Raw genomic sequence first — 25,130 nt, 5'->3', positions numbered from 1 at the left:
ACCTGTGCAGCATCTGAGATGCAGCCAGTGCTCCAAATACAGGTATCAAGACCTTGATTCAGATGGCCATATTAAGAGTTACATCCAGGATGGACCCCAGAAGTGCTGATTTTGGGCATTTCCAGCCTTTCTTTGCAGTCATCATAGGGGATGGTGGTCCCACAGGACTGGATCGCCGGGCTGCGTTGTTGCCCTCGCGTTGCTGCTGTTCTTATTGCTTGTGACAGCTGCCCTCAAAAAGGTGAACATGGCTCTTGGCCACTTGGACAAGGGGAAGACCTGGCACTTTGAGGGCATGACTTGTCTCCTTGCAGACAGCTGAGCCCTGATGAATCCTTTCCAGGGATTTTGTAGTGGGAGCCATGACTCAAACTCATGTTTCTCAAGGCCCAACCTTTGGATGACTCTCTCTTTTTTTTTTCTTTTTTTTTTCTTCAAACAAAGCTCAGCAAAAATCAGACACTCATCTATTTATTTTTTTCCATCGCTTGATATGTTTTTAAGTGTCTGAACCCACTTTTGACTCAGCGGTTGAGCAACAAAACAACACCTAACAAAAGAAGACCTCTCTTTTTTGGCTTTGTTTCTGGTACATTTTTGTCCAAATATGTAACAGATTCTCCCACTTTAATTCTATCTCCTACAGATTGTGAGGTAGAGTAGTTGCTAGTGAAGCTGTAAAGGTGTCCTCATGATGTGCATGGATGGAAAATCCTGGAGAAATTTGACTGGAAATCTTGTGTACCTGCAAACCTTGAAAGCACCAGACAAGTGCTTCTTAGCTCACAGTTGCTAATACCACCTGGTGCTTCACATAAATTTCCAGCCTGCCACTGTTGTCTGCATTTTGAAAGTGCATTTTTCTCTAGCGTTGTGCCCTTCAGTGCAGAACATCAGTTGTTCAGCTCTTGCCGATAGTCGTTACTAGAGGATCACCATATTGATGGGCAAAAAATACGCTCTCCTGTCCCCAGAGAATGGTTAGAAACTCCCTTACCGTCCCCCAACGGCTCTGCAGGCAGAGGTGGAGCCACTGGACACAGTGAGAGGCCAGATGCAGAAATCAATACAGACATCATTTTATAATTAAAAAATTGTGCGTTTTGATGAACAGCTGGCAGTTGTGAACCTCCCCATCCCACTTAATGTAGAAAATGCAAGTCTGGAACCCAGACATCTGGTACTTCTAACACCACATACAATGACTTCTAAGACTTTGCTTGTGCTAACCTCCTGCATTCAGGCACCAAACAAGGGCTCGAAGGCAGGCCCAATTTGTATTTGACTCTAGCTTCTCTTAGAGAGAAACAGTCCTCTTCTTCCCAGACATTATTTTAATAGAAGGGCTGTCATTGCTGTATTTTGATTGAAAATGCCTCTAAAAATCAGCATTTGGGACAGGAATTTTTTTTTTTATTAAAAAAGTAAACAAAGAAGAATTTTAATGAGCTTTTTTTTTTTTTTCCCTCTCCTTCAAAATGTCCATGGGAAAATAAGGCTACTTCTCTACTAGTAAACTAAACAGCATCGTGGCCTGTTCTCGGCTTTGTCTGGCAGTCTGGCCACATCCCTATTAAACTTTGAATACCTGGGCAGTCCAAGTTTCCATGTCTGAATGCTGCACACCTCTTGACTTACTAGTATAGATAGAGCTCCAGTGGCCTTTCTTAGCAGAAAGAAGTTATACTTTTCACAGAAATGCACAGACACCTCAACCTCACCGAAGCAGTGGTTTGACAGTCTGCCCCAAGCGCGAATTCCCAGTGCAGAGCGGGGAGAAGGGCTCCCAGGAAGGCTGAGGATGGAGGAGCCTGTCTTGTGAGAGGAGACTAAATAAGCCTGGGATTTTTAACCTAGCTAAAGGAGGGCTGAGAAAGGGGAGGTTGACTGCTGTCTATGAAATGCAGTGGGGAAAAAGCACCAGGAAAGGAGGAGATGTGTTGCAGCTAGACTGGAAAATGTTAAATGTAGAGGCTGGTTGTGAACTGACTGAGAATGGAAACTAGAGGCAGGTTTCCAGCCACAAAAGCTTCTCAGTGCTCAAAGAGCTTCCAAGTTCCACTGAGGAAGGAGCTCCAGTGAGCTTTAAAAGGGAGGGGAAGGAATCATCAAGGAGTTACACAGTATGGAGGCCCTAGAGATAGAGGACTGAACTCAGATCCAGAGGGCACTGGCAGTCCCATGTCGTTATGAACCCCTTTGCAAGGTAACTTGTCCCTCCCATGGGACTCCCATGAAGTTAAAGCACCAGCTGAGAGGCAGATGAGTCACAAGCCTCCTTACCACAGAGCTGCACCAGGCTGTGCCTTCAGATTCCCACAAGTGCCTGTCTCATGGGCCCAGCGCTCTGCATTGGCCTGAGCTCTCCATGGAAACCCAAAGCCTTGAGGTCTCATTGCATCCTCATTCTCTTCTCAGGCGTCGCAGAATCTTATCGGCTTTTAGTTCACATCCGATTTGGAAACAAAGATGTTGGCCCACCATTCTTTCTGGCCTTCTCTAGAGAGGCTTCCTGCAGGCTCATGTGCACACATACAAAAACATACACACACACATATGCACACACACAGCTTACAGACACAGACAGACACATGTCAATGTAGCCACGTAGCTTTTGGCTCGGTGTTGGCTTGCATTCCCCACTCTCCTCCGCAGCTGGACTGTTAGCTGTGCAGACACAGTTGCATCTGTTCAGTTCGGTTTGCATCCATCCTCTCCAGCATGCTGTAGAGAGCAGAGCTGGTTTGAGGTGATGGGCTGAAGGACTGTGCTGTTATGACATGGTCAGGAGAGGTGCTGAAACAGGGTGGAGAGCCTGGAGACAACTATGCTCCCTCTGAAGAGTCTGTCTCAGGCAGCAGGGTTACCATGGCTAGACTGGTTGTGTCCCTACCCTTGCTCATCTAGACCATGGGTATCTGTGCCCTCCATGCCACGTGTAGTGTACAGGTGGATGTGAAGCTCTTTGCACTGAAAGGCAAGAAAATACAACATCTTACAGTGTCTTATATTCTGCCAAACAGGGAGGGAATCCTATGTGTTTGCTGCAGCTCCAAAGCATATTGATGACAACTTTTTGCAGCAATATTTCTTCTTTTAGTTTTATAGCCACGCTTTACACATTTGATCATTACACAAAAGTTCCTTTTCTCCTTTTGAAGTTCCCTGCTTTGGTGGAAGCGTGTTGCTACAGAGGATCCATGACTTGCCGGTGGTGCTGGGGTGAATGTCAGTCTGGGATGATCCCTCTGGTATGGGATGTCATGGCTGGGTAAATTATCTTCTTTGCCTTACTGCTTATGGGGGTAACCACACGGCGTCTTGTGGCCACTGCTGACAGTGAGATCTGGGACTTGTGTTGCTCTGAACATAACCTCTAGGGCACACAGACGACCTCTGGCCAGCTGGAGTTTCTATATAAATGTGTCCGTGATGTGGCCATAATCCATATCACCAGCAAAATTAATCTAGTGTACATTGGACTCAACAGAGCACATTAACAGTGCACCTTCTCAACACTTCTTGGGGTTGCATACAATTTAACTCCCAGTCCCTCACCTGCTGAGAGGGCTCTTTTCCACTGGAAATCAGCTTCACACCTGAAATAGCCAAATGGACCTTGTGCCTGGAACAGCAGAGGCTGAGGGTCGATGCCCAAGGACTTATTCAGAGAGGAAGGTGACTTATTTTCTGAAAAGATGGCCCTAGCCTGAGAGGAGGTAAAGGGGAAGGGAAAAGGGATTTTGCTCTGCTTTGTGGCTGGTCTTTGAACCTCCCCTTTGATTTCTGAGTACAACCAACCATACTGGAGCTGTGTCAGCCTCTTCACTACTGCAGGGGGTGGAGAAAGAGGAGAAGGGACTTTGCAAAGGAGCCGGCTAAGTGCATATACTGGGTTCAGATGCTCTCCGTGGTCTTGTCTTCTCTACAGGTATCTCTGGGCCATCTCAGTGCCAAGCTCTGCTTCTCTGCCCTGCCACCAAGACCAGCTACGGGTTCCCTGTTTGCTCCTGTTACCTCTGCTCCTCTGAGGCCTCTTTGCAGCCAGCCGTCAGGTGGAGAGAGCCCTTGTGCTGCCCAATCCTCTCTCTCTCTCTCCCCCATCCTTTCCTCTTCTGTCCCCCCTTCAGCACAGCGAGAACCGGCGGGAGTTGATATTCATCTTGGTGACCCCGATGAGCTTGAGTGGTGTGGAGAGGCTGAAGGAGGTCATGAGCGGGAAGTCGCAGAAGAGGTCGGAGAGCTCGTCCCTCTCCTCCAGCTCATACGTGGCATCGTTGAGCATGCGCTGGTGCAGGTGGCAGGTCTGCTCGATTTTCAGCTTGTTGATGTCGCTGCGAAGGCGCATGAGCTGCCTCGCGAGCTGCTGGTCCTGCAGGCGCATTTCTGCCTGGAACACAAAATGGAGGGTGGGGAGGGAAGAGGATATGAGCAAGGGCACATCAACTTTAACCCCCACAGTTAAAGCTGATGCAGAGTCCAGCCGGAGTAGAGGCGGCACCAGATCATGGGAAACGTAGCTCGCTAGAGATGCTACCCTGTTGCAAAGAACTGGGAGGGAGGATGGGGAGGAGAGGCATCTTCCAAGCCAGCAATGCACCCCAGGCAAATCAGTGCTTGGGATGGTGGTCTTTTAGAGTCCAGGCAGCCTGTGCTTGGTCAGATTTCCAGGAGCACTAGTTCTTATTTTTACCTCCCTGCTATGAAACTGGAATTAAAACCAGCCATGCCAAAGTTGGCTTGGGTGTCAGTCAGCACAGGCTTCAGAGCTCCTATTTCAACGTTAACCAAGTCCAAATTAATTTTGCTCATAAGGGAGCAGCCACAACGAGAAGTGGCAATTAGAGGTGGAAAGGACCAATTAAAAGAGCTCCAGAGACCTGATCCCCGAATACTTGGGCCAGGTTTCCAGCTTGCATAAATCAGTGCAGTTCTGTGGGGTTGTACTGGTTCACGACAGCTGGGAACACGTCCCTCCCTGTTCCCCTGTGGCTTGTCTTGCTGATTGGAAGTGGCTCTCAGGATGGGACTCCCTGGTTTCCCACAGGAGAGAGAGCAACTACATTGCAGGCTAATGAGCTAAGCGTTTCAGAGGGTTTGTCCTCCCCTGGCACTTAACTTTGAAAGGTGGAAGATTCAGACATGATGAAAGGAAACAGCTTTTTTTTTTTTTAATTCAAACCCATAATTAAGCAGAAAATTTGTTGCCGCAGGATATTGGGGGTGGGGAGGAAGGAGGTGAGCACTTGGTGAGATTCACAGCAAGGATCAGCCGTTATCTGGATAAGAGTAGTAGGCAGAGTTAAAATAGCAAATACCGAGAGCACAATCCCCACTCCTCACCCCACATTCCTCCCCGTAAAAAAGCAAGAAACCACAAAAGCCACAAAGAAAAGAGAGTGGTGGGAGATAAATCACACAGCTCGTAGCAAACCCTATGTCTTAAATCTCTCTGTAACTACTGGAGACCAGGGGGACCAAGACTGGGTGGAAAACAGTCCTCCGTCCGCCCCAGTGCTGTGTCCTGTCTCCGTCACAGGACACAAACCGGCATGAGAAGGGAGCCCCTCATTACCACGACTCCTGGTTTTGATCCCTGAGGAATTGCAGCTCTTCTGCCTCGGCACTGCCAGACATCGTGAAGGAAGGTCCTATGCCTGAGCAGGCTCGCGGCAAGCAAAGAAGCCACTTTAGCAGGGCGAAGTGCTCGGAGGGAAACCTGGCTCTGCTCCAGCTGTTCTCTGCAGGGCCAGGAAGCCCCCGAATTCCCTGCAATGCCGCTCTTGAGCCTGAGCTGAGAGCTGACATTAATAGAATGAAAGTTAATCCAAGCTGGGCTCTTCTCACTCCTGGTGCCTCAGCTATGCAGGCAGCATGGATGGACTTGCCTGTGTGCTCTAAGCCAGCAACTGGACTCCACAGCGGTTGCCTGGAGAGGATTAAGCCACCTTTGTACAAATTTCAGAGTGAAGTTCCCTCCTGCATTGTTGGCAGGGTTATGGCCGTTTACCTTCTTTGAAAAAGCACTATTGCCTTGTAGGCCTCATAATCCATGCCCCCAGCAGAGCAATGCTACTCTGCAGGTTTTCCTCTCCTCCCACGAGAGTTGCAATGAAAAAAATCTTTTTAGTGACATTTTTTTCCTTTTTCACAATGAATGCTGTGACTTGGCATTTTATCAGGAAGGTGATCGCAGCCGCTATTAAACTGGCCCTTGAACATTCCTTCTTGTCAGTTTATCAAGCTACAGAAATGTCGATAAACGCTTTCATTAAAGGTTTTTGAGGAATGTGGGATAAAAAAATAAAAAGGACTTAAAAATGAAATAGGAGGTCATCGTGGAGAGGAAAGTGACTTGGAGATTTCTATTTTTCCTCTGCAAGCCAGCTCTTCAATTTTTGACCACTTCTTGCTTTCTGTGTGTTTCTAGAAAGCTGTTTTGCACTTGCGTAAGCTCGAAGGCAAAGCTGTTTGTGGTGTGGTAGCGGATTCTTCTTTGCACCCTCCAGGAGCTCACACCTCTGATCACCCTTCCATTCCCCTTGTCTGACCTGGCGATCCTAGAGTTTGCCAAACCAGCTTCTTCCACATCCACTTGGCCAGCTGGCCTGTCTGCAAGACGGAGATAATGCTGCATTGTCCACTGAGATGCAGGGAGCAAAATCACCCTCAGGGCCCATCTACACCGATCAAAAGAGACTGTTTTCTCAGACACAGCTCTTACTGACTGTGCCAAGGAATATCATGCTCTGGGGCTGAATGGGGAAGTAGGGGCGAGGTGTCAGATGTACATCATGCATGGACTGGCACAGGCAGCACTTTCCCAGAGAGATAACGACCCTTTCTTCCCTCCGTCAGGGCTGGGACTGGGACTGGGACGTTACTCTTTGGATGGTCTCCATTAAGGGGAGCTGCCTTTCTCTGTCAAAGGAAAGAAAAGAGAATGGGAGAGGCACAAAGCTGGGTAATGGCTGACTAAAGGATTATGCACACAATGAAGAGATGGCATGGGAGAAGAGGGCTGTCACCACTTGGTCCTTTTGGGAGTCCCCTTGGCTTCTGGAGAGCTCAGCATTGCCTTGTGCGGTGACAGCTCCTGGGGTGGAGCATGTCTGTGGGGGGCATAAAGGCCAAGGAATGGTCTCTCTTGCTCCTCCTGCTCCTTGCCAAGGCTTGGCTCAAGATGCAAAAACCCTGTCATCCCTCAGTGGCCTTGTTCTTTCCAGCTGTCCCGGTGTTGCAGAGTTGTGACAAGCATAGCTAAGCCGCTCGCTGGTTCAGCTCTCCCACGGGGAGGGATTTGCATCTGCCTGGAGGTCCTGCCCCTCTGCAAATAAGACCACCGGAGTGCTGTGGCATCTTTGTTGGACAATCCCAAATCCCTTATGCCTTGAGGTCATGCCCTGACGAGCCTGCAGACATGGCCAGTCTCTGCATCTCCATTTTACAAGGGCAGGAAGCTGTGCTACGGCTGTGTGGCTATGCTGGATGGGATGTATGAGTCATCTTGTCTGAGAAGGTGACACTGGCTGCAGCCAAGACTGGGCAATCCAGAAGTGATGTGATTTGCTCAAAAATACCCAGAATATTAGCAGAATTTGGGTCAGAACCCAGAAATCTCCATTCTCCTTCCCTTTTCCAGACACTCTTCAAGAGTATTAGAAATATATAAGCCATCAAAGCCGAGGACCAGACCATGCTATAAATGATTAATGATCTCTTTTTAAAGTGAGCACTGTCGGGTCAGCAAAGATCCACAAAGCTTCCTGGAAAGAAATAATAGGATTATAGTGTCCACATCACGGGAAGTTGTGGGCTTTTGGTTTAAACAGTTCACCCACAGGGCTGGTCACCACAGTGCAGTTCAGCTGTGTGGGACAGTGGCATGATTGCACACACTCAGTGAAATGCCCCACAGAAACCCACAGCATACACCCTGCAGAAGACATGCACTTTACCTCCTTTGATTCTTGCACGTCAAATGCAGGAACAGTTTCAGGTGTGTCTTGCTCACGTAGACAAGCTGCTTCTTTATATACTCTGCCTCCCCCCACCGCTTTCTGCACGCTGGCCCCGCTCCAGCAGGCAAAGCTGCATGGCTAGCGCACTCACTGGGATTCACAAGCTGGTGGTTTGAACTTCCATTGGTGGGAGGGACAACCTAACCCAGGCGTCCCCGCTTCCTGGCAGAAGAGCTACTGCAAACATTAGACCGAATTGCAAAGCTGGACCACAACAGCCTGACTGAGCAAGTCTTATGAACCCAGTAAGTTTTTTGTTTGGACTGGGCCTCGTAGTCTCCCAGGGATGTCTAAAATAGGGAGAGGGAGAGAAAATTTTGGATGCCTCCTTGCCTTTTGTCTCGTCCAGGTGGCTTAGCCCAAACAGATCTAGCCTAGGATGTAGCCCAGACTTGCCTCCAGGTTTATCTTAACCGTGCACTATCCGTATGGTCATAAACTGGAAAGTTTGAATGTTCCCACTGCCATTGCTCCATCTGTCCTGTGCTACAGGAGGGACATAGCAGCAGCGAGCACCCCAGGTAACAGAGCAGGTATGGAGCTCTTCTGGACCTCTTCCCAAAAGAGAAGTGTCCCATGAGTAGAGTCCTAACATGAGGTCCATGAAGCACAGGGTGGTGGCCTGTGGAGAAGTGACTGCTCCTAGGGGGGCAGTCTTTCTTTTTATTTTCAAAGATCAAACAAGCTTAAACCAAAACAGGTGCTTTCCTGAATGAACGCAGCCACCTTTGCTGTCTGCTTTGTTAGGATCCAATGTAACTCTTGCTGAATCCATTGGAAAGATTCCCAGGGACTTCAGTAGCACTCAAGTCTAATCCTTAATGAGTCTGGTCAACTATAAACACTGGTAAGGCTTTTCTAAATGATTGACCAACTGGACAGAGAAGTTTTGTGATATCCCAGGACAGAACATGAGACATTTGGGTCTCTAAAAGAGTTTGTCCTACATGCTGGCTCATACTCCTCTGATTTCAGTGCCAAACATTGGTGAATTCAGGAAGGAAAAAATATTTTCCTCCTGGACTAAAGTCAGAATTGTCCTAAGACATACAAATTCACAGTGGGGTTCTGTTCTTTAACCACTCGCTATTCATTTAGGAAGAAGAGGACTTTGAGGGCTCATTTTTAGAGCTGATAAAAAATTGTCCTGACAAATTTCGAAAACAAAGAAGAAAACACAGTCTGGCCACTCTGATCCTAGGGTCTTTCACCACCCTTACTGTGGTGCTCCAGAGATCTCCCAGAAGAACTGCCCCTCCAAGCTGAGATCTGGCCATCCAGATATTCTTCTAGTCTGTACAGAGCACAGTTTGGAGGTTCTTGCATACCCTGGCTGGTGATGGCCTTATTTTCAGCACTGGTGAAGAGTAGCCACATCTGACAGAGAAAAGGCAAACAAGAGGGCGAAGAAGAGACAGAAAATGTTAGCAAAGGAAGTTTTCCAGCCCCTGGGTGGTTCAACACATGCTGAGTGCTGCAATTTGCTCGTACACCTACGTAGAGCCTCTCAGTGCAAAAACAAGAGCAAGAATTTGCAAGTCTGAATAAATCAGCTTTTCAAGGCCAGATTCTCAGCAGGTCCCAGCTGACGCCGCTGGCTGGAGCTCAGCAGGCATATGTCAATCCTGCAGACTGGGGCCAGGCCTTAATGTATGAAACACAGAATCAGGCCCTAGGAAAGGTCTCGTAGGGAGAAAGATCAAAAACAACAGATGCACAATACGACCTTGGGTTTGTCCTTATCTTCACTTCAGCGCATGAGGAGCCAGCACCTGGTCTGGTCTGGAGACACTGAAGCAAATCCTTTGCAGCACTGGATAACCCATTTTGTGCGGGCTGGGAATAACAGGAAATTTTAATTTTAAAGCTGGAAACTCCTGGACTACCACTTTTCTAGGTAACTAACCAGTGCCAGAGCCCATCCTGCAGCACCATGGCCAGCTGACAGTCTGGCCATATACATACTGTTAAATTCACTTAGCCCCCAAAAGAGGGTGGTCCCAAGCAAGCTGTCTGTAGGGAACAGCCGTCGGCATGTGCAAACTCCTGAAGATCTAACTGTTTGGCAGGATACTAACTGCCACAAGCCAAAAATGTGCTGGGGCCATGCTAATGCTACAACCCAGCCTACACCATGCGGGGGGCTGTGCTATCAATGATGCAGAATGGGTGATGGAGCTCCAGTGCTCGTGTCCTGGCACTTTGTTCAGTATGGACATAGGCTAGTATCCTTGTTTCCTGGATAGAAGCCTCCACATGCACTGGATTTTGCCATTTCATTGGACAGGAGGATCCTATGTACTCTAAATTAACTTCTAATGATGGACTGCATAGACTGGGGGAGAATTCACCTTGCAGTGGAGGACAGTGAGGCAGACACAGCTACGCCCCAGCTCTGGCTACATTTTTGGATGCTATTGAGGAAGCTGTCCAAGATGTTCAAACTAGCTTCATCTCTACTGGTAACAGAGTCAGTGTGGCACAGGCTCTGGGCTTTGGCCATCCACTCTTTTATTTTGTTAGCACAGTCCCTGGCACAGCTTTGACTCCAACCAGCTAGTGCTGACTCAGACAACTTCCAGGCACAGTTTACGAGTTGGGCCAGGGCCCACAGCCAGGGACCATTCGCAATAGTGGGAGAAGAGGCCTTGGCACTGTTTGTGCTGGTATAGATGTTGTCTCTTCTGCTATACTACCTTTGTACCTGGTTGCTTGGGGCAAGGCTGGGTTACATGATGTTCCCAGGTCTTTGGTGCCATACGTTAAACCCGACCAGAAGGATACATTGCCCCCTTCATAGGCTGGCCATACTTAAGGGCTGTGGTGCTGAAGTCCAGAGCAGGGTGTTGCCTGAGGGACACTGTCCTTTCTGGCCTTGGTTCCTGCTTTAATAGATGTAGAAACCCAGACATAACCATATGCTGCTCCAACAGCTTCCCGTTTGCCTTACTAGAATACCAATAGGGGTAAACGATGCAGGCCTCAGCCCTGAAATCCTGCTGCATGACAGTGAACGGAAGCCTGTTCATTTATTCCAACAGGATCTGAGTTTCACCCTTCAAATGTAACGTAAAATGCATCTTCATTTTCCATCATACTGGGAAGCTATGGATGAGCTATGTTCTGACTTGTTTTCTGGCAGCTGTTACACAATGATAGTGCCTCCAACACAGCTATTTAGTCGTGTGGTCAGTCAAATGCATGCTCTCTCTTTGGGGGAAATTGTTCTAAATTACATGAGTCACATCCAGATCCAGTGAAGACTGGTATAATTAAGAGACAGGAAAATGGAAAGTGAGGAACAATTAGGATTTGCTTTGCCTTTTTTTTAATAAGTTTAAACTTACAGTTTTCATCAGATGGTGGTTTATATACCACATCCCAGCCTAAAGGGTAGAATCGGACTCCAAGAAAATTTATACTTCCACCATGGGCAGAATCCCAGAGAACAAACCAAACCCATTTAAATCTGGGGCTCTGAGAAGGGAAATCCCTTCCTTACTGCCTTTGGGGATCTTGAGACTTGTGTTTTACATCAAGTGCACTGTGAATTTAAGATTTCATCACAGATGCAAGCATGGACCCCAATCCTGGTCTGACATCAGGAGCTGATATTCTCCATAACACAAGTGGTTTTAGGAGATTAGCTCAAAACTTATTGTAGTAGTCCTGGATTCCTGAAAGAACTGCATTCACCTCCAAAAGACACAATCCTGAGAAACATCTCAGTCACCAAAAACAGTGACTTCCAAAATCACTTCTGTAAATAAGTTATCTAGAGATCAATGTAGGTGTGCTATAGAGCTTCAGCAACAAAGAGTTGACAGATAAATATTCTTTGGAGTGAGGTTTGCAGAGACTTCTTTTTAAAATATCATTCACTAGTTTGCATGAGAAGTTTTCCTCAAAGACTTTTGGTGCTTATCAAAAGCAAACCATTTGCACAAGAACATTTTCACAAGTGTATCTAAACCACATGCACTTTCCCAGTCCTGAAGGACCCTCAGTGTTGCAAATACTGCTGCTGTCAGGAGAGGTGGGAATCACAGGCAAACATCCAACCAGGCAACAGAAACAGAGTCGCATGACATCACTTGCATCCAGTTCCCAGGCACCTGGGCCATATAATAAAGCTTTTTCATTACAATAAGGAGGAAAGGTCAGTGGTTAGTGCGGGGGGACGTATGACACATACTCTTTGACCCTGAGAAAACCACTCTGTCTCTCTGCTTGTACGTACACTTATGAAGAGCACCAGGGCTCATTCCCCAGCCCCCCAAACAGCTGTCACAATGCAGCCATGTCCATGATATTAACCTCCCTTGGCCTCCAGAAAAGATCTTCCTCTTAGGGATTATCACTGGGCTGTGCTGACTGCTGGGCTGGGTTGGGACCTGCCTGGATCAGTGCTAGTTGGCCCAGGCCAAATATGTGGCAAAGACCATGACAGCAACACAACATATAGAAAATCAGGACCCATGCCCTGGCTCTGTTTATTTTCCTGGCATAGGCATAGCATTTGTGTCTTGTCTTCATCTCCCTGAAATGTGGTTAATAGCATTTTCCCCTCCCACTGAACTGCACAGAGGAAGGCATTGAAGGTTGCAATACAGTCCTATCCTCCCCACCAGCAGTGTCCCCTCAAAAAGCCACCAGCCCTCCCCTTGCTTTCGGAGGTCTCTAGTCCTTCCAGCCTCATCCCTAGCAACTGTGGGACTTTTTGTCCCCACCATAAGGGCCAAAACCGTCACCCTCACAGCATATTGTAGGCAGCTGCCATCTCACCTAACAACTACCCTTTACTTCATAATTACCAGAAATAAATGTCCAATATGTGTAAATACGGGGCCCAAAGCTGGGACATGGAAGTGATGAAAATTTGGGCCAGCTTCTGATGAAGCAGGACTCAATAGACAATGAGCCTATAAGGTTTGGCTGAAGAGGAGTCTGAGATAAGGCTCTAACATCATACATACAGCAGAGGAAGGAATAATTATTCATTACTCATCACACTGTCACAACATAGCTTCAAACAAAAGGAAACACTTGGTCCCACAGTGCAGAAATGAACTAGGGGCTGCAGGTTACCACAGGATGTTAGAGAGCCTGGAGAGATATGAGTTAAAAAAAAGGTGGGGAATTATTAGGCAAACACTTGGACTTTAGATCCTGACAGATGCTCTGGCATGCATCTTTCCCTTCCCTGGGCTGCTCCTGCTCCTGTCAGCCACAGAAAAAGCAATAACTGATCGTTGCATTTTCACCTGGGCCTGAAGACAGGTGGGAACAAGGAATCACTTGTATTCTTATTCTTTTTTTCTCTTGAAAGAGCACTATCTAACAGGGACAGGAAACCACTTACCAGTTCCTTCCTGAGCCAAGTCAAAGCTTCATCGATGCTCTCAAAACCACCTATTTTCCCTGAGGTAAGAGTCACCTTGTCCTGGGAAGAGCTCCCATTGAGCTGTAGCTGCACTTTCCTTAGAGGGACAGTCTCCTCTGTGGCCTTTTTGGCCTCGTTCACCTCTTCCTCTCCAGCCGGCTGGGGGCTTTTCCATGACTGCTCTTCCAGCTTTGCCTTCCACTCCAAGTATGATGGGCGCCTGGTTTCCAGTCTCAGCTTCTCCGTCAATGCCTTGAGGCTCCTCAGATGATCATCGGGAGGAACAGCACCTCCCGAGCTGGTATCCGTGCTATCCAATGCCTCTTCTATTTGGATTTTAGGGAGAGACATCCTCTCTGGGAGTCAAACAGCATAGAAGTAGGCTGCAGAGTGCAAGAACTGGAATGGGAAACCCTCGGAGCCAAGCCTTCTCTCTTGCACTGCCGTGGTGTGCCAGACACAGCCCCTTGGAGGACAGCCACATCCACAGAGTCTCCTTTTCAGGCACCGCACTGGCCCTGGATGAACACCTAGAACAAAGGCAGAGATTTGGTTTCGATGGTGAGACGTGAAAGGGACTGAGAAGGGAGAGATGGCTCTTCCCGCAAGCAGGCTGGAGTGGAGGGAGTGAGGGCTTTGGAAAAGGCATGGTGCCAAGCTGTTCTTGGGGAGTGTTACCTCACCTCAGCCATCTGACTGCTTTTTGGGCAGGAACAGACAGGCTTTAGGTTTTAGTGAAGCTCTGGTTACCTATGTCTCCAATCTTAAATCAAGAGGCCATGAAAAGGTTGCCAAAGAGGCCAGGACACATTCACGTGCCCTTCTGGAGCTGTATCACATAACCCAATGTCCTCCGGAGCCAGCAATGGCTGTTCCTGGGGACTGGGGTATTTCCTTGTTTTTATGTTCCATTTTGAGGATTTTCTGGCTGCAATTTCTTCAAATAGGGAAAACAGGGACAGATGAAATAAGACTAAATTCAAACAGCTCCCAAGAGTTTGAGCCAAAAGGAGAGCTGGAAAAAGTTGGTTAACCCATGTTAAATTCTGAACTGTGCTGGGGGAGCAGTGCCTGTGTTTTGGCACTGCTTAATTCACCAGGACTGCTGTATCCAGGGGGCCTTTTTCCACTCACTCGCCTGGACACACGTACCTCCTGACATAGGTTTCTGAGCATGGCAGGATGCTGTGTAGAGGCAGGAGACTCAAAAACAGTATATTGGCACTCAGGAGCTAGGAGTTTTCATCCCAGGTTCTCCTCTGGACATCGCGTGTGGAGTCAGAGAAACAGTGTCCCCACTCTGCGCTGCAGTTTCCCTCTCTGCAAAGCTGGGCTAATGATACCTGCCTCCATGAGACCCCGTGAGACAGAGGACTCAAGCAGCTCTGCAAGAGCTAAGCACACCAGCTTCTGCATTCATTCGATGGCAGGATCAGATAAGAGACTTTCTCAAGGTCATATGTTCATCTGTGACTGAGCTAGGAAAAGATCTCGTCTCGTATAAACGTAGAACGCAAAGCAAATACTTCCATCCTGCCTGGTAACATGCCCGAAAGATCAGTCGGGATATATGGAGTTTTCTAGCTGGATGCACTAAAACACAGTAATATGAGTTACTCAGCCATTCTTTTCCCTGCTATTTACGCCCACCAAGACGCGTGTAACTCTGAAATCCAGACCATAATTACGCCTCTCAAACCTTTACAGTAAGAAGATTCAATTTAAAATAAACACTAACAGAGAACAAGATTTATCCCACAATTGTGTGCAGGCACATGAGCTGAATGAGTAGCTGATAATGTACACACAGACAGTCTGGAGGTGGAGAATTAGTCATGTTGCGGTCTTGTTCCTGCTCCTATTTATGTTAATGAGAGTTTTACAGGGAGCAGGAGCAAACCCAGACACTATATCATGTTGAAGCCAACAATTCTTACTTCTGGAGCAGCAACAATTTTCTTTTTTCTCTTGAGAAAAGATCGCATGGGAGGTGAAAGCAGATTGCTGCCCTTTCGGAGAGTCAGACCATACACCAGCTCCTGAACTGATGCTTTGCAGGGCTGAAGGCATATCAATGAATTTCACTTGCCTAGAAGTTCAACAAGATATTTCTAGCCCACCAAAATCAATAAAGTGAAACACCTAAAGATTTTAAAGACTCTGCCTCTGAGTCTTCATTCCCTCCATTGAGATGAAGATTGTCAGGAGCTGCCAAATACAGCAGCCCAATAGAGGTGAGACTGCCGCAACTCCGTATCAGGCTGCCGAATTTGGCAACTCCTAACAGAGATAATATATCTATTGTACGGCTGGATTTTCTGAACTCCACAACTACAATGCAGAGCCCCCACGGACTTTTTTTTGTCTTGTGTCTGCTGTATGTATAAAATCCTCAGTGCAGAAAAAGTTCTTGCTATTTGTGCCCTGGGAGTAGCTCAGGTTAGCGTGTACAGCACGGGGCCCTGGAAGCACCACGGCAGTTTGGAGTGTTCCCTTTGCTGCGACCCTGCTGTGAGCAGTGCAGTTCTCCTCCCTGTCCCTGCCTTGCTGGGGCTGATGATGGATTTGTTTTTTCTGCTTTGAAAGTGGCACCCTTCCAACCCATCCTTCACCTCCTGCCAGGTGCAACATGAAACTTTCCTTTCACTCTGTGCAGAGATTCTCCCTAAATAGGAATGCCTGTTCCGCAGCCTGTCCAAACTCAAAAACAGCAGATGGGAGCTGCCTCTAATTTCCTATCAATACCTTGGACTTGGTCAAAGATCTACTGTAGAAAGAGATCTGAAAATGGTAAGTGTGAGAAAAATTTCTGTGTGTGAGGCTGTAACACAAACCTATTTGCTGCCTGAGAGCTAGCTGGCTTGCAGGAACAAATCTGGCTTCTCGCTCAAATCAACAGTATTCTCCTAGACTCCCTGCCCCAGGCTCAATGTTCCCCTAGCCCAGCCTGAGCAAGGGAATTTAAGTGATTAACCCTTGATTTGCCTTCATTAGACATCACTAGTCATTGCCAGTAGGTTCATGACGTGCCTAATTAAGTGCAACAGGAGATTGGCACCAAAATGGTGAGGGCCTACACCCATCTCCACTCAGCACACTTGCCTGTGGGTTCCCCCCCATTTCTTGCATGAAACCTCTCTATCCTGAAGGCATAGGACATGCCAGTTTGGGTAAATGAGTCAACAAAAACCCTTCAGCTTCTTTGTTGGGTTAGGCTTCCATCAGAAGAGTGAGCTTAGCTGTCCTACCCTGCAGGTTGCAGGATCGTTAGGTGCAAAGCAAAGGGAGCAGCAGAAGCACACAGCCAGGTGGAGAAATAATAGGGCTATCAAACCAGACTGGATGTGAAGTCCCACCACACCAAGAGTGACTGAGCTGACATGCCCTGGGGCCTGGCTTTTGCAAGTCTGCAGGTCAGGACAGCTAATTTTTCCCTTTCCCGGGCCAGGTGCACCTGGTACAGTTCATGAGGAGTCCTCTGCCCTAAGAAGCCAAACTGAGCAGCACAATTTACCACCACAGCTTTACACTGCAGCCGTTCCTCCATTCCTGAAGCAGATGCAGCAGACCTGTCCCCATCACACATCTCTGCCCATGCATTAAAGCAGGCATCAAAAGAGCCATGGTGAATATCCCCTTGTAAAGCAGGTGTGATAGGGGAAGTGCTACAAGGCAGAAGAAGGTGGAATGGGCTGGGAGAAAAGTTTGGCTTTATCCTCACTGATGATAGATAAAAATACAATTCAGATGCTTTTCTTCTCAGTCAGAAGGGAGACTGTGCAAAATGATGCTTTGCATAGCCTTTAGCTCTGCAGGAGTTTTATGTGTCTGAAAAGCTTTATAAGACAGTACTTTCCTATCAGCCCTCTGAACCCTGGTCAGCTTTGAACAAGAGCCTTTCATGAAGCAGCGTTGTTTGCTGGGTGCTGGGCTGGAGCAGCACAGTTACCACCTGTTAAATTCAAACAGGGCTATGGGTATTTGGTACTTCGGAGGGTCACACGTTGGATAGCAAGAAATCTAGAGGAGGAAAGAAAAAAAGAAGGAAGAAACACTCAGGTGTGAGATTGGAGGAAAAAAGCAGCATAAATAAAACAGCTAGCCAAGAAAGAGGTGCGGAGAACAAATTACTGCTCTCCCTTCACTATTGCTAATGGACATCAGTGTATCCTAATAACATTTCTTTACGCAGAAGAGCAACAGTGATTGTAAGAATCTGTATTATTCTGCCCATCTAGTCTCTGAGAAGAAATAAGAACCTCAGTATGTGACAAAGTCCAGTCTGAGGGAATTTCTTTTGCCGGATGAAGGTGTGCCTGTGTGGCCCATGGGATGACACTTACCCTGGAATGTGATAAACAAGGTAATGGTCATGGTCTGGCCTGCTAATGACCTTCAAAAAAACACTTTAGCCCCTTCTGTGCCTCAGTTTCCCTAAAAGGGCAGTCCATACAACTGGTCTTTGGAAAAAAGCTCTGAAGGTCTTCAGAGACTAATAGAAATCAGCTTCCTGTGTCTTCAGGTGTCTCCGTCTCATCTGGTTGTCTATGCTCCAACTATAATCAGTGCAGGGATATACCATATTATCCATGGAGTTTGGGACATGGTTTACCTGACTGTTTGCAGGCATTTACTTCAGGGTTTGCATACATGTCACCCCATGGGCCATGCAGGCCCCCCTTGATCCTACCGATGGAAACCCTTAGGTAAACTGCACCTGCTAACAACATCCTCTAGCTCTCCAGGCTCTCCCGTGATTATAGGGCAGGTTGAGGTGACCAGCTGTGATGGAGATATCTGACAATCTTCTGCGGCAGGTTTTTGTGAGTCAGATGGACCCTGAGGCTGAAACAACAGCCCAAAGAAATAACGAGGTGATGCTGAGTGATGGGGGACTGGCATCCAGGGTGCGGTGAGAGCAATTTGCCTTCCTTCCTGAAGCCTAGAAGATGGGGATGGTGGAGATGGCTGGCCCTTGCGGAGTACCAGAGTGAGGAATAATCAGATACCTGGATATGCTCCTCCAACAGCAGCAGCTGAACAACTGGTGATACTCCCTTTTCATGAGTGAGAGTGGCCAGCCCAGGTGCACGTTTGCCTTAGAGGTAGAAAGAGGGGACAATGACAGCTACTTAGCCCACCTCCTTCTCCCCAGCGCTGCCTCATTGCTTAACCAGCACCGGCTCAGCTGCACAAGCATCATGCTGGGGACAGCTGGGAGCCGGGACCCTGCCAGTCTGCAGCAGGTTGGCAGCGGGCAGTGAGGAGGAGAAGCTTTTGCAAGGGGGTTGCCATAGCAATGGAGTACGGGCGGACTCCAGCTCCACCACTGCCTCCCCGGCTGCTGCGCACAGCGGGCTGAGGCTCCAGAGCATCCTCCGGGCAGCAGCAATGCCGAGGCCCCAGGGACCTGGACAAGATAAGAAGATATCCAGGCTGGGCCGACACACTGGCTTTCTGGAGCCAGTGGTTTTCATGCAGGAATAATTCCTTTCTCCATGCCAAAACAACCTTCCTGAGGAGGTGAGCGGTTATGCAGTGTGGACTCTGGTGAGTTCAGGGCTAAGCGACTGGTTTCTGTAACACCTGAAATATGCTCCCACATAAAACTGATCTGGTTCCAAAATGCCCTTCTCGTTCATCCTTAAGTGATTTTCAGCCTCCCTCCCCCCAAAAGCAGAAGATACCAGCAAGACCAGTCACTCCAGGGGCCTGATCCTGAAGCCAGGACTCCCTCCAGGACAGAAGCCCCTGATGAAATCAGTGCCCTCAGGATCAGATGCTCTCAGCCTGGTCGGCACAGCCAAGGGACAGGAGGGACAAGGATGCCCATGGTGTCAGCTATGGGCAGCCAAATCCTGAATCCATCATGGTGTTGAGTCCTGCCTGCACCTGCCCAGGGGAACCTCTGGCCTTGCTAAGCATTCATGCCAGAGGGTGCCTTTCTCTTCATGTTGGCTCCTTCCCCATCACCCACCAGGCTCCAAACCGCATCTGGGAAGGATGTTTTGGGGTCTCCACCAATGAACTGCCCAGGATTGATCCCTCTGTGGGGGCAGAGGGAGTGCTGGGCACCTCCCTGTGGGGATGAGGATCTGAGGGGGAAGCAAACGAGGGGTGTACAGGAGCAAGAAGGGCTGGGGAGGGTCATGGCAGACCCCTCTGCCCTGTACAAGTGCCCACTAGGCTGTCCAAGCCATCTACAAGCCATACTCAGCTGCCTTTGAGTCTTGGCCTTTCTTTCAGGGGCAAGGTGAGGACACCTAAGTCACCAAGTCTAGCATCATATGCATGAACACAGCAAAATGCAGGTCCTGGTTTGGTCACTCTGCCTCCAGGTATCCTTGGAGGGCTACCCACATTAGCTGTGTCCCTTCACACACTTGCAAACCCAACTTCCAGCCTAACACATTAAAAAAGTCCAAGGGGAGACCCAAGTGCTGTCCCTCCGTTATCCACATTGATGCAGTTTTGGTGCAGGCCAACTAGCACTAGCCCAAACAAGCAGTTTGAACACAGCCACCCTGTTTGGGAGAGTGAGAGAGTTTCTTGCTGCTGACCTGGTCCAGAACACTATTTAGCCTGGGCCAGACCATGGCAGGGACCATGCTAACATTTGGGTAGCAGAGCTGACTGAATGCCAGTGCCAAAGTCCTGGTATTGTATTTACTAGTACTAGGTGTATCTAGAGACAGCTTCCAAACTGCCCTTAAGTGGCCTTGCTGTGAGCCAAGCTGTGAGTTTCTGTCCCTGGGCTGATCCATATTGCAAGACCCTGGGGCTGGTTTTGTGAGATGGTCACATCACAGCCTCACACTGTGGGCTGACACATTGGTAAAGCACCTGATTTAATGGGATCCTAAAAACAGCTGGATATTCCTGTAAATCTACTGTCAGGAATAAAACCCAAAGACCTCCCAGACAACTCAGATGCTAAGGTGAGCAGTGGGAATGCACCTTAGGATGCAGCTTTCCCAGATTCATGGGGACAAGGGGGAAGAAGTGGGGTTTTCCACTCACATATGACCTGTAGTAAGTGAGGATTCCCCCGGCACTTCTTTCTGCCCAAAAGGCCCCTGGAAAAAACACAAAAGCCCAACCAATGCAAAGAAGAGAGGAGGGATGAGCAGTGGGGAACTGCATCCAGTCCACCCAACAGACAAGAAAAGCAGAGCAGAGGTGCGAAGAGGTGCCGGGAGGAAGGTGAGGGGACTGACCCTGTCCCGCAGATGCAGCCTGAGGCTGTGAGGCCCCTCCTTAGCCGTGCTGGAGTGGACAACGGTCCATGGCCACACTGGCATTGCGCCATGCAGCCCCTTTTTTCCCCAGGAGCCTGGGGAGGCACAGCAGCAGGGACTAGTTTGTACTCCATACTCTAAGTTATTTTTCCAGGCTGGTCTCAAGCCTCAGTAATAGTGGCAGAACCTGATTTGATACATACACCTATCCCTTCCTGCCTAGCTACAGCTGTTCCCTCCTGCCTCTGCTGCACAAAACCTGAGCAGGCTCCATCAAGGAAGCAGAACTGAGATGGGTGTCTGCTTTTGATGGATCCTGACAGCTCCATTTTCAGATCAGCCCAGCTCCCCTCAACCAGCAGATATCCCACAGTTAGGTGAAAATCCAGACTGGAGATGACCCAGGCATTGCCAGATGCTTGACATTCCTGCAAAGCAGTCCTCCAGTGAGAGGGAAACCTTGGCAAACTTGGCATCACGGCAGCTGGGGATTCAGCCCACCCTTTGGCCATGGAAGAGAGAGGCAGCACTGACTCACAGCCCACCATCTGAAACAAGGTATATTTATCCTAAGGGGGAAGCGATTAAGCAGAACTGGCCAGTTGAGACCTTCTTGGTGAGGAGATACCCATCCATGCTAGCCATCTTCTGGCAAGGTCAGTGGAAGCACAGGGGGAGCCAGGGACTGTGAGCAGAAGTTGCTTTTCCACGCACTGCCCCAGAGTCCCAGCAGGTCTTGGGATCTCCCAGTCTCAGGGACAAATCATGTAGGGGGCAGGCCTAACCTGCCCCCTAAAATGCCCCTGAAGGACCTGTGATTTGTCAGAGCTACTTCCTTCCCCTGTTTTCCCCACTGCCACCCCAAATGTAGCTGTGTTTCACCAATGAAAAGAGCATGCAGAGCAGGCAGGGACCTCTGTACCAGTGCCACCGGGGTAATGCAAAGGGCTGGGACTCCTTGGGAATGAGCCAGATCAGGCTGAGAAATGCTCTCTTCCCAGGGGACTGCCACGTGGAGCTATTTTTCCCTAAATGCAGCATGGAAAGCAGCAGGCTGAAGGGTATATTTTAGGAAAAAACTCTGGCTTCTCTAGGGTTCATTCTGCCAGCACTGAACCCCCTCAAGCCCCTGTAGCATCAGGGCCCAGCACCCATTTAAGCCCCCCAGGCTCCAAGTTAAAGTGATCAGGGGATGGGGGTCAGCCCTTTGGCGATGCCCTAATCCCCTTTACATGCTCCCTGTCCCATCCAATTACTCGCCTTAGCAGCTGCTCGGGTGCTAATCATCCAAGCGCTATGCTCAGACCTGCCTTCTCCTAGGTGCTTGCAATACTGATCTGACTTACGCTTTGTTATTATTTAATATATATAAAGCGAGCTGGTACAAAGCGGACCTCCCAATCCCTTCCCCCCCAAAAAGACCAAATTACTACGAGGCTGATTTGTTCTTTCTGCAGTGTCTACTTGCCAGATTTTGCAAACACCTAATGGCTGCGGAGCTGTTACAAGCCCAGAGCACGGGAGAAGCCACATTCCTCCCATTCTGTGTTTTTTTGTGTTGCACAGATCCCTCCGAGGAGGTAACATTTCAACAGGCATTCGAAAGTGGAGGAGATCTGAAATGCAAATAACAGCGACAGGACCAGCATGTTCAAATGATGGCTGGTAGGGAGGAGACCCACAGTAGCCAAAATGGGTTCGTTCCCACTGAAGAGTGGCAAATTTGTAAGATACTGGGAATGAGCAGACAAAGCCGTGGTAATGTGGTAACAGCCAGACACAGCTGCCCTCACTGGAAAAGGACTCTTGGTTTTAATTTTTTTTAACCCCCCCACCAAGGTACCTAACGCAGAAAAGCCCCAGAGGGCAGAGCGGTGCCAAATAATACTGGGAGCATCACAGAAAAACAGGGAGAAGTCTCCTTAGCCCCGCGCAGGTGGGAATTGTGGGAGAGGTGTCCGTGTTCCTGGATTTTAAAGGGTGCTGGCTGCAAGATGCGCTTTTGTGTGGTGTGAGTGCACGGCTCGTGTGTGCGTGGGGATGCATTGCGTGGGATGCGCTGGCTGGGGTTACACAAGTGTGTGCACTGGGAGGGGTGTTATTTTAGTAATCAGCCCCCAGCTGCTATAAAGGGCTCTGAAGAAGTTCTGGGTGATTTTCTTTTTTTTTCCCTCAGTGCTAGCGTGAGCTGCATGGGCCAGACCTGAGCAGGTGGAAACCTGCTCTGCTCAACACACAGTGCCTGTTTCAAAAATCGAAGGCAGCTACGCCCTGCAAGGCCACCATGCTTTACCCCATCATGTCTGCACTGAACAAGCCAGCGAACACTTCTAGGGCTCTCGCTCGTCTCGGAGAGGGGGCAAAAGGAGCAACAGGTGAATGTCCCGAACCGGGGCCAGACTCTGCCCCATTACACCCCAGCTAGCACAGAAAAATCCCGATGGAGGTGGTGAGGTAGCCCTACGCCTCTCCCAGCTGAAAGCACTGCAAGAGGGCTCACACCCTGCCCAGATTTCCAGCCACCCCCCAACAGCGCTGTGCCACAGTGTGGGACATCTCCAGGGTATTTCGGCAAGGCAGGAGATTGTGGCTGGAAGGACAAGACAAGCCCCCAGCCCCAGCGTGTAGGGAGAGGCATGGCCAAGCCTGGTGCTGAACTTCACAGGGCAGGGGGTCCCCATTGCCTCCATCCAGGTGCTCCCCAGGGACCAAGTCCTTGCTGCTACCCATTTCTGCACGGCTAAAAATGCCAGGGGTCCCCCCCCCTTGCACGAGATGGCTCTCAGACAGCTCTCGTCCTGGATTCACCCAGGTGTCCCCAGGAGGCTGTGCTTCGCCTCAGCCCCAGCACGACTGAACCATTGCGAGAAACAAACTTACCGGGGACCGAGTCACAGGGAATATTCCATGGACATCTTGGCTCGCTGCTTCCTCCTCGAGTCTCCAACTTGGTATTTGCAAAGCAGTGTCACCAGTGCCTCCAGGAGACTGTCTCATCCTTGTCTCTGTCTTGCTTCAGAAATCTCTGTGTGTGTGTTTTTTTATTTAAGGGAGTTTTTTTTTTTTCCCAGCGGTTGCGTCAGGCCTGTTGCCTGGAGACAAGCGAGCTATTCCAGTTTGAGCTTTTCAGTCCAGATTTCCTGTCTCTCTTTCATTCATACCATCAAGCCCTGAACCTACCTCCCACCAAGCAATAACCCTGAAGAGACCTGAAAGGGAGGAGCCGCGCAGCCTGGGTCCTAAACATCCTCCGACTCTGCTGCCTTGTGGGATCCCAAGGAGGGAGGAGGGGTAGAGATGTCCTCACCACCTCGACTACCCAGGTTTTGGGGGTGCTCCCCACTGATGTTGATGGCAGCAACCCAAAGGCTTGCTGGGGATGCCCCAGAGCACCAGGAAATCCTGAAGGATCCCACAGCCCTTGTGGGAAAGGCTCCCCCCCGGCATGAGCCAAGCTTGCGTCCCCGCGGCTGTCCCTGTTGCATGCAATGGATAGTTGTGAGCTGTTTTCCAAAAAAAAAAAAAAAAAAAAAGCACGGGGACCTCTGGCACAGGGGAAAGCTTTTCGCTAAAGCTTTCTAGACACCACAGTTTGTCAAAAGGTCAGCGCTTGTGTGAAGGGCAGGGAGCAATGGGGGTGTTTTTGCAAGGGTGGATCAGCATCTCCAGCAAGGTGTTGAAAGCTCTGGGCTGGTAGGTGAGTGTCCAGGGGCACCTGGGGAGAAGCCCGTGGCTAGTACCTACTCGCTGGCACCACTCATCCAGAATAGTGCCAAATACTTTTTGCATGGAAAGCAGCCTTTGACTGTGTTTTGGAAAGTGCCTGTTGCTTCCACATCTCCTCCAGGGTGGCTGGAAACCATTTTGGCTGCTTCCGAGGAGGGACTAGTACAGGCACACGGCCCAGCAGCTTGCTGACTCGGGCCCTACTTCAAACCCACACACCCAGGGGCTGGAGCGAGGTTCATCCCTTTATCACAGGCTAAAGATTAACCCTTTGAAGCCTGGGGATGGCTTTCAAAATCAGCCCATACATCAGTCCCCAAGTGTGGTTAATGCACATCTGGGGTACTGAGTCTCAGGGCAACTGGTTATGCCTGTGAACCGAGTGGTGCGAAGGGTTAAATGTTGGCTGTCAGTCCTTCCACACCCATTTCCACATTAAGCTTTTGTGAGAGGTACCCATGCACAGCCTCCTTTTTTTACCCTTCCTCTCTTCTGCCTAAATCGTCCCTCCTCTCCTCCACTGACAACAGAGAGCAATTTCCAATCTTCTGAGGTCAAGATCTCAACAAGGACCTTGCAAACCCCCACAGCGCGCTGGGATTTCCGAAGGGGAAGGCGGGGGGAGACCTCCTTTCAAATGGCAGCCAGACTGGGGGTTTCCCAGAGCACCCCAATAGTGTGGAGACTTTGTACAGCACCGAGCACAGCAGGGAATGGGTGCCCTGAGAGACGCAGCTACACACACTTAGAAGAACGAAGAGC

At 49.2% G+C, this 25,130-nt stretch overlaps 1 protein-coding gene across 1 annotated transcript; it reads right to left on the bottom strand.

The window, feature by feature from the left end:
* Positions 1-1,063: 1,063 nt before the first annotated feature.
* On the bottom strand, positions 1,064-23,810 carry FAM167A (family with sequence similarity 167 member A). Its single transcript, XM_026113490.2, has 3 exons — positions 23,523-23,810; positions 13,384-13,934; positions 1,064-4,390 (listed from the first exon to the last, which is right to left on the bottom strand). The coding sequence occupies exons 2-3, from the start codon at positions 13,753-13,755 to the stop codon at positions 4,127-4,129; spliced, it is 636 nt and encodes a 211-aa protein (XP_025969275.1). The 5' UTR covers positions 13,756-13,934; positions 23,523-23,810; the 3' UTR covers positions 1,064-4,126.
* Positions 23,811-25,130: the final 1,320 nt, after the last annotated feature.

Source organism: Dromaius novaehollandiae, chromosome 3, assembly GCF_036370855.1.
Source record: "Dromaius novaehollandiae isolate bDroNov1 chromosome 3, bDroNov1.hap1, whole genome shotgun sequence".
NCBI classification, from domain to species: Eukaryota; Metazoa; Chordata; class Aves; order Casuariiformes; family Dromaiidae; genus Dromaius; species Dromaius novaehollandiae.
The sequence above is the reverse complement of the archived record's forward strand: the minus strand, read 5'-3'. Positions and strand labels throughout refer to the sequence as shown.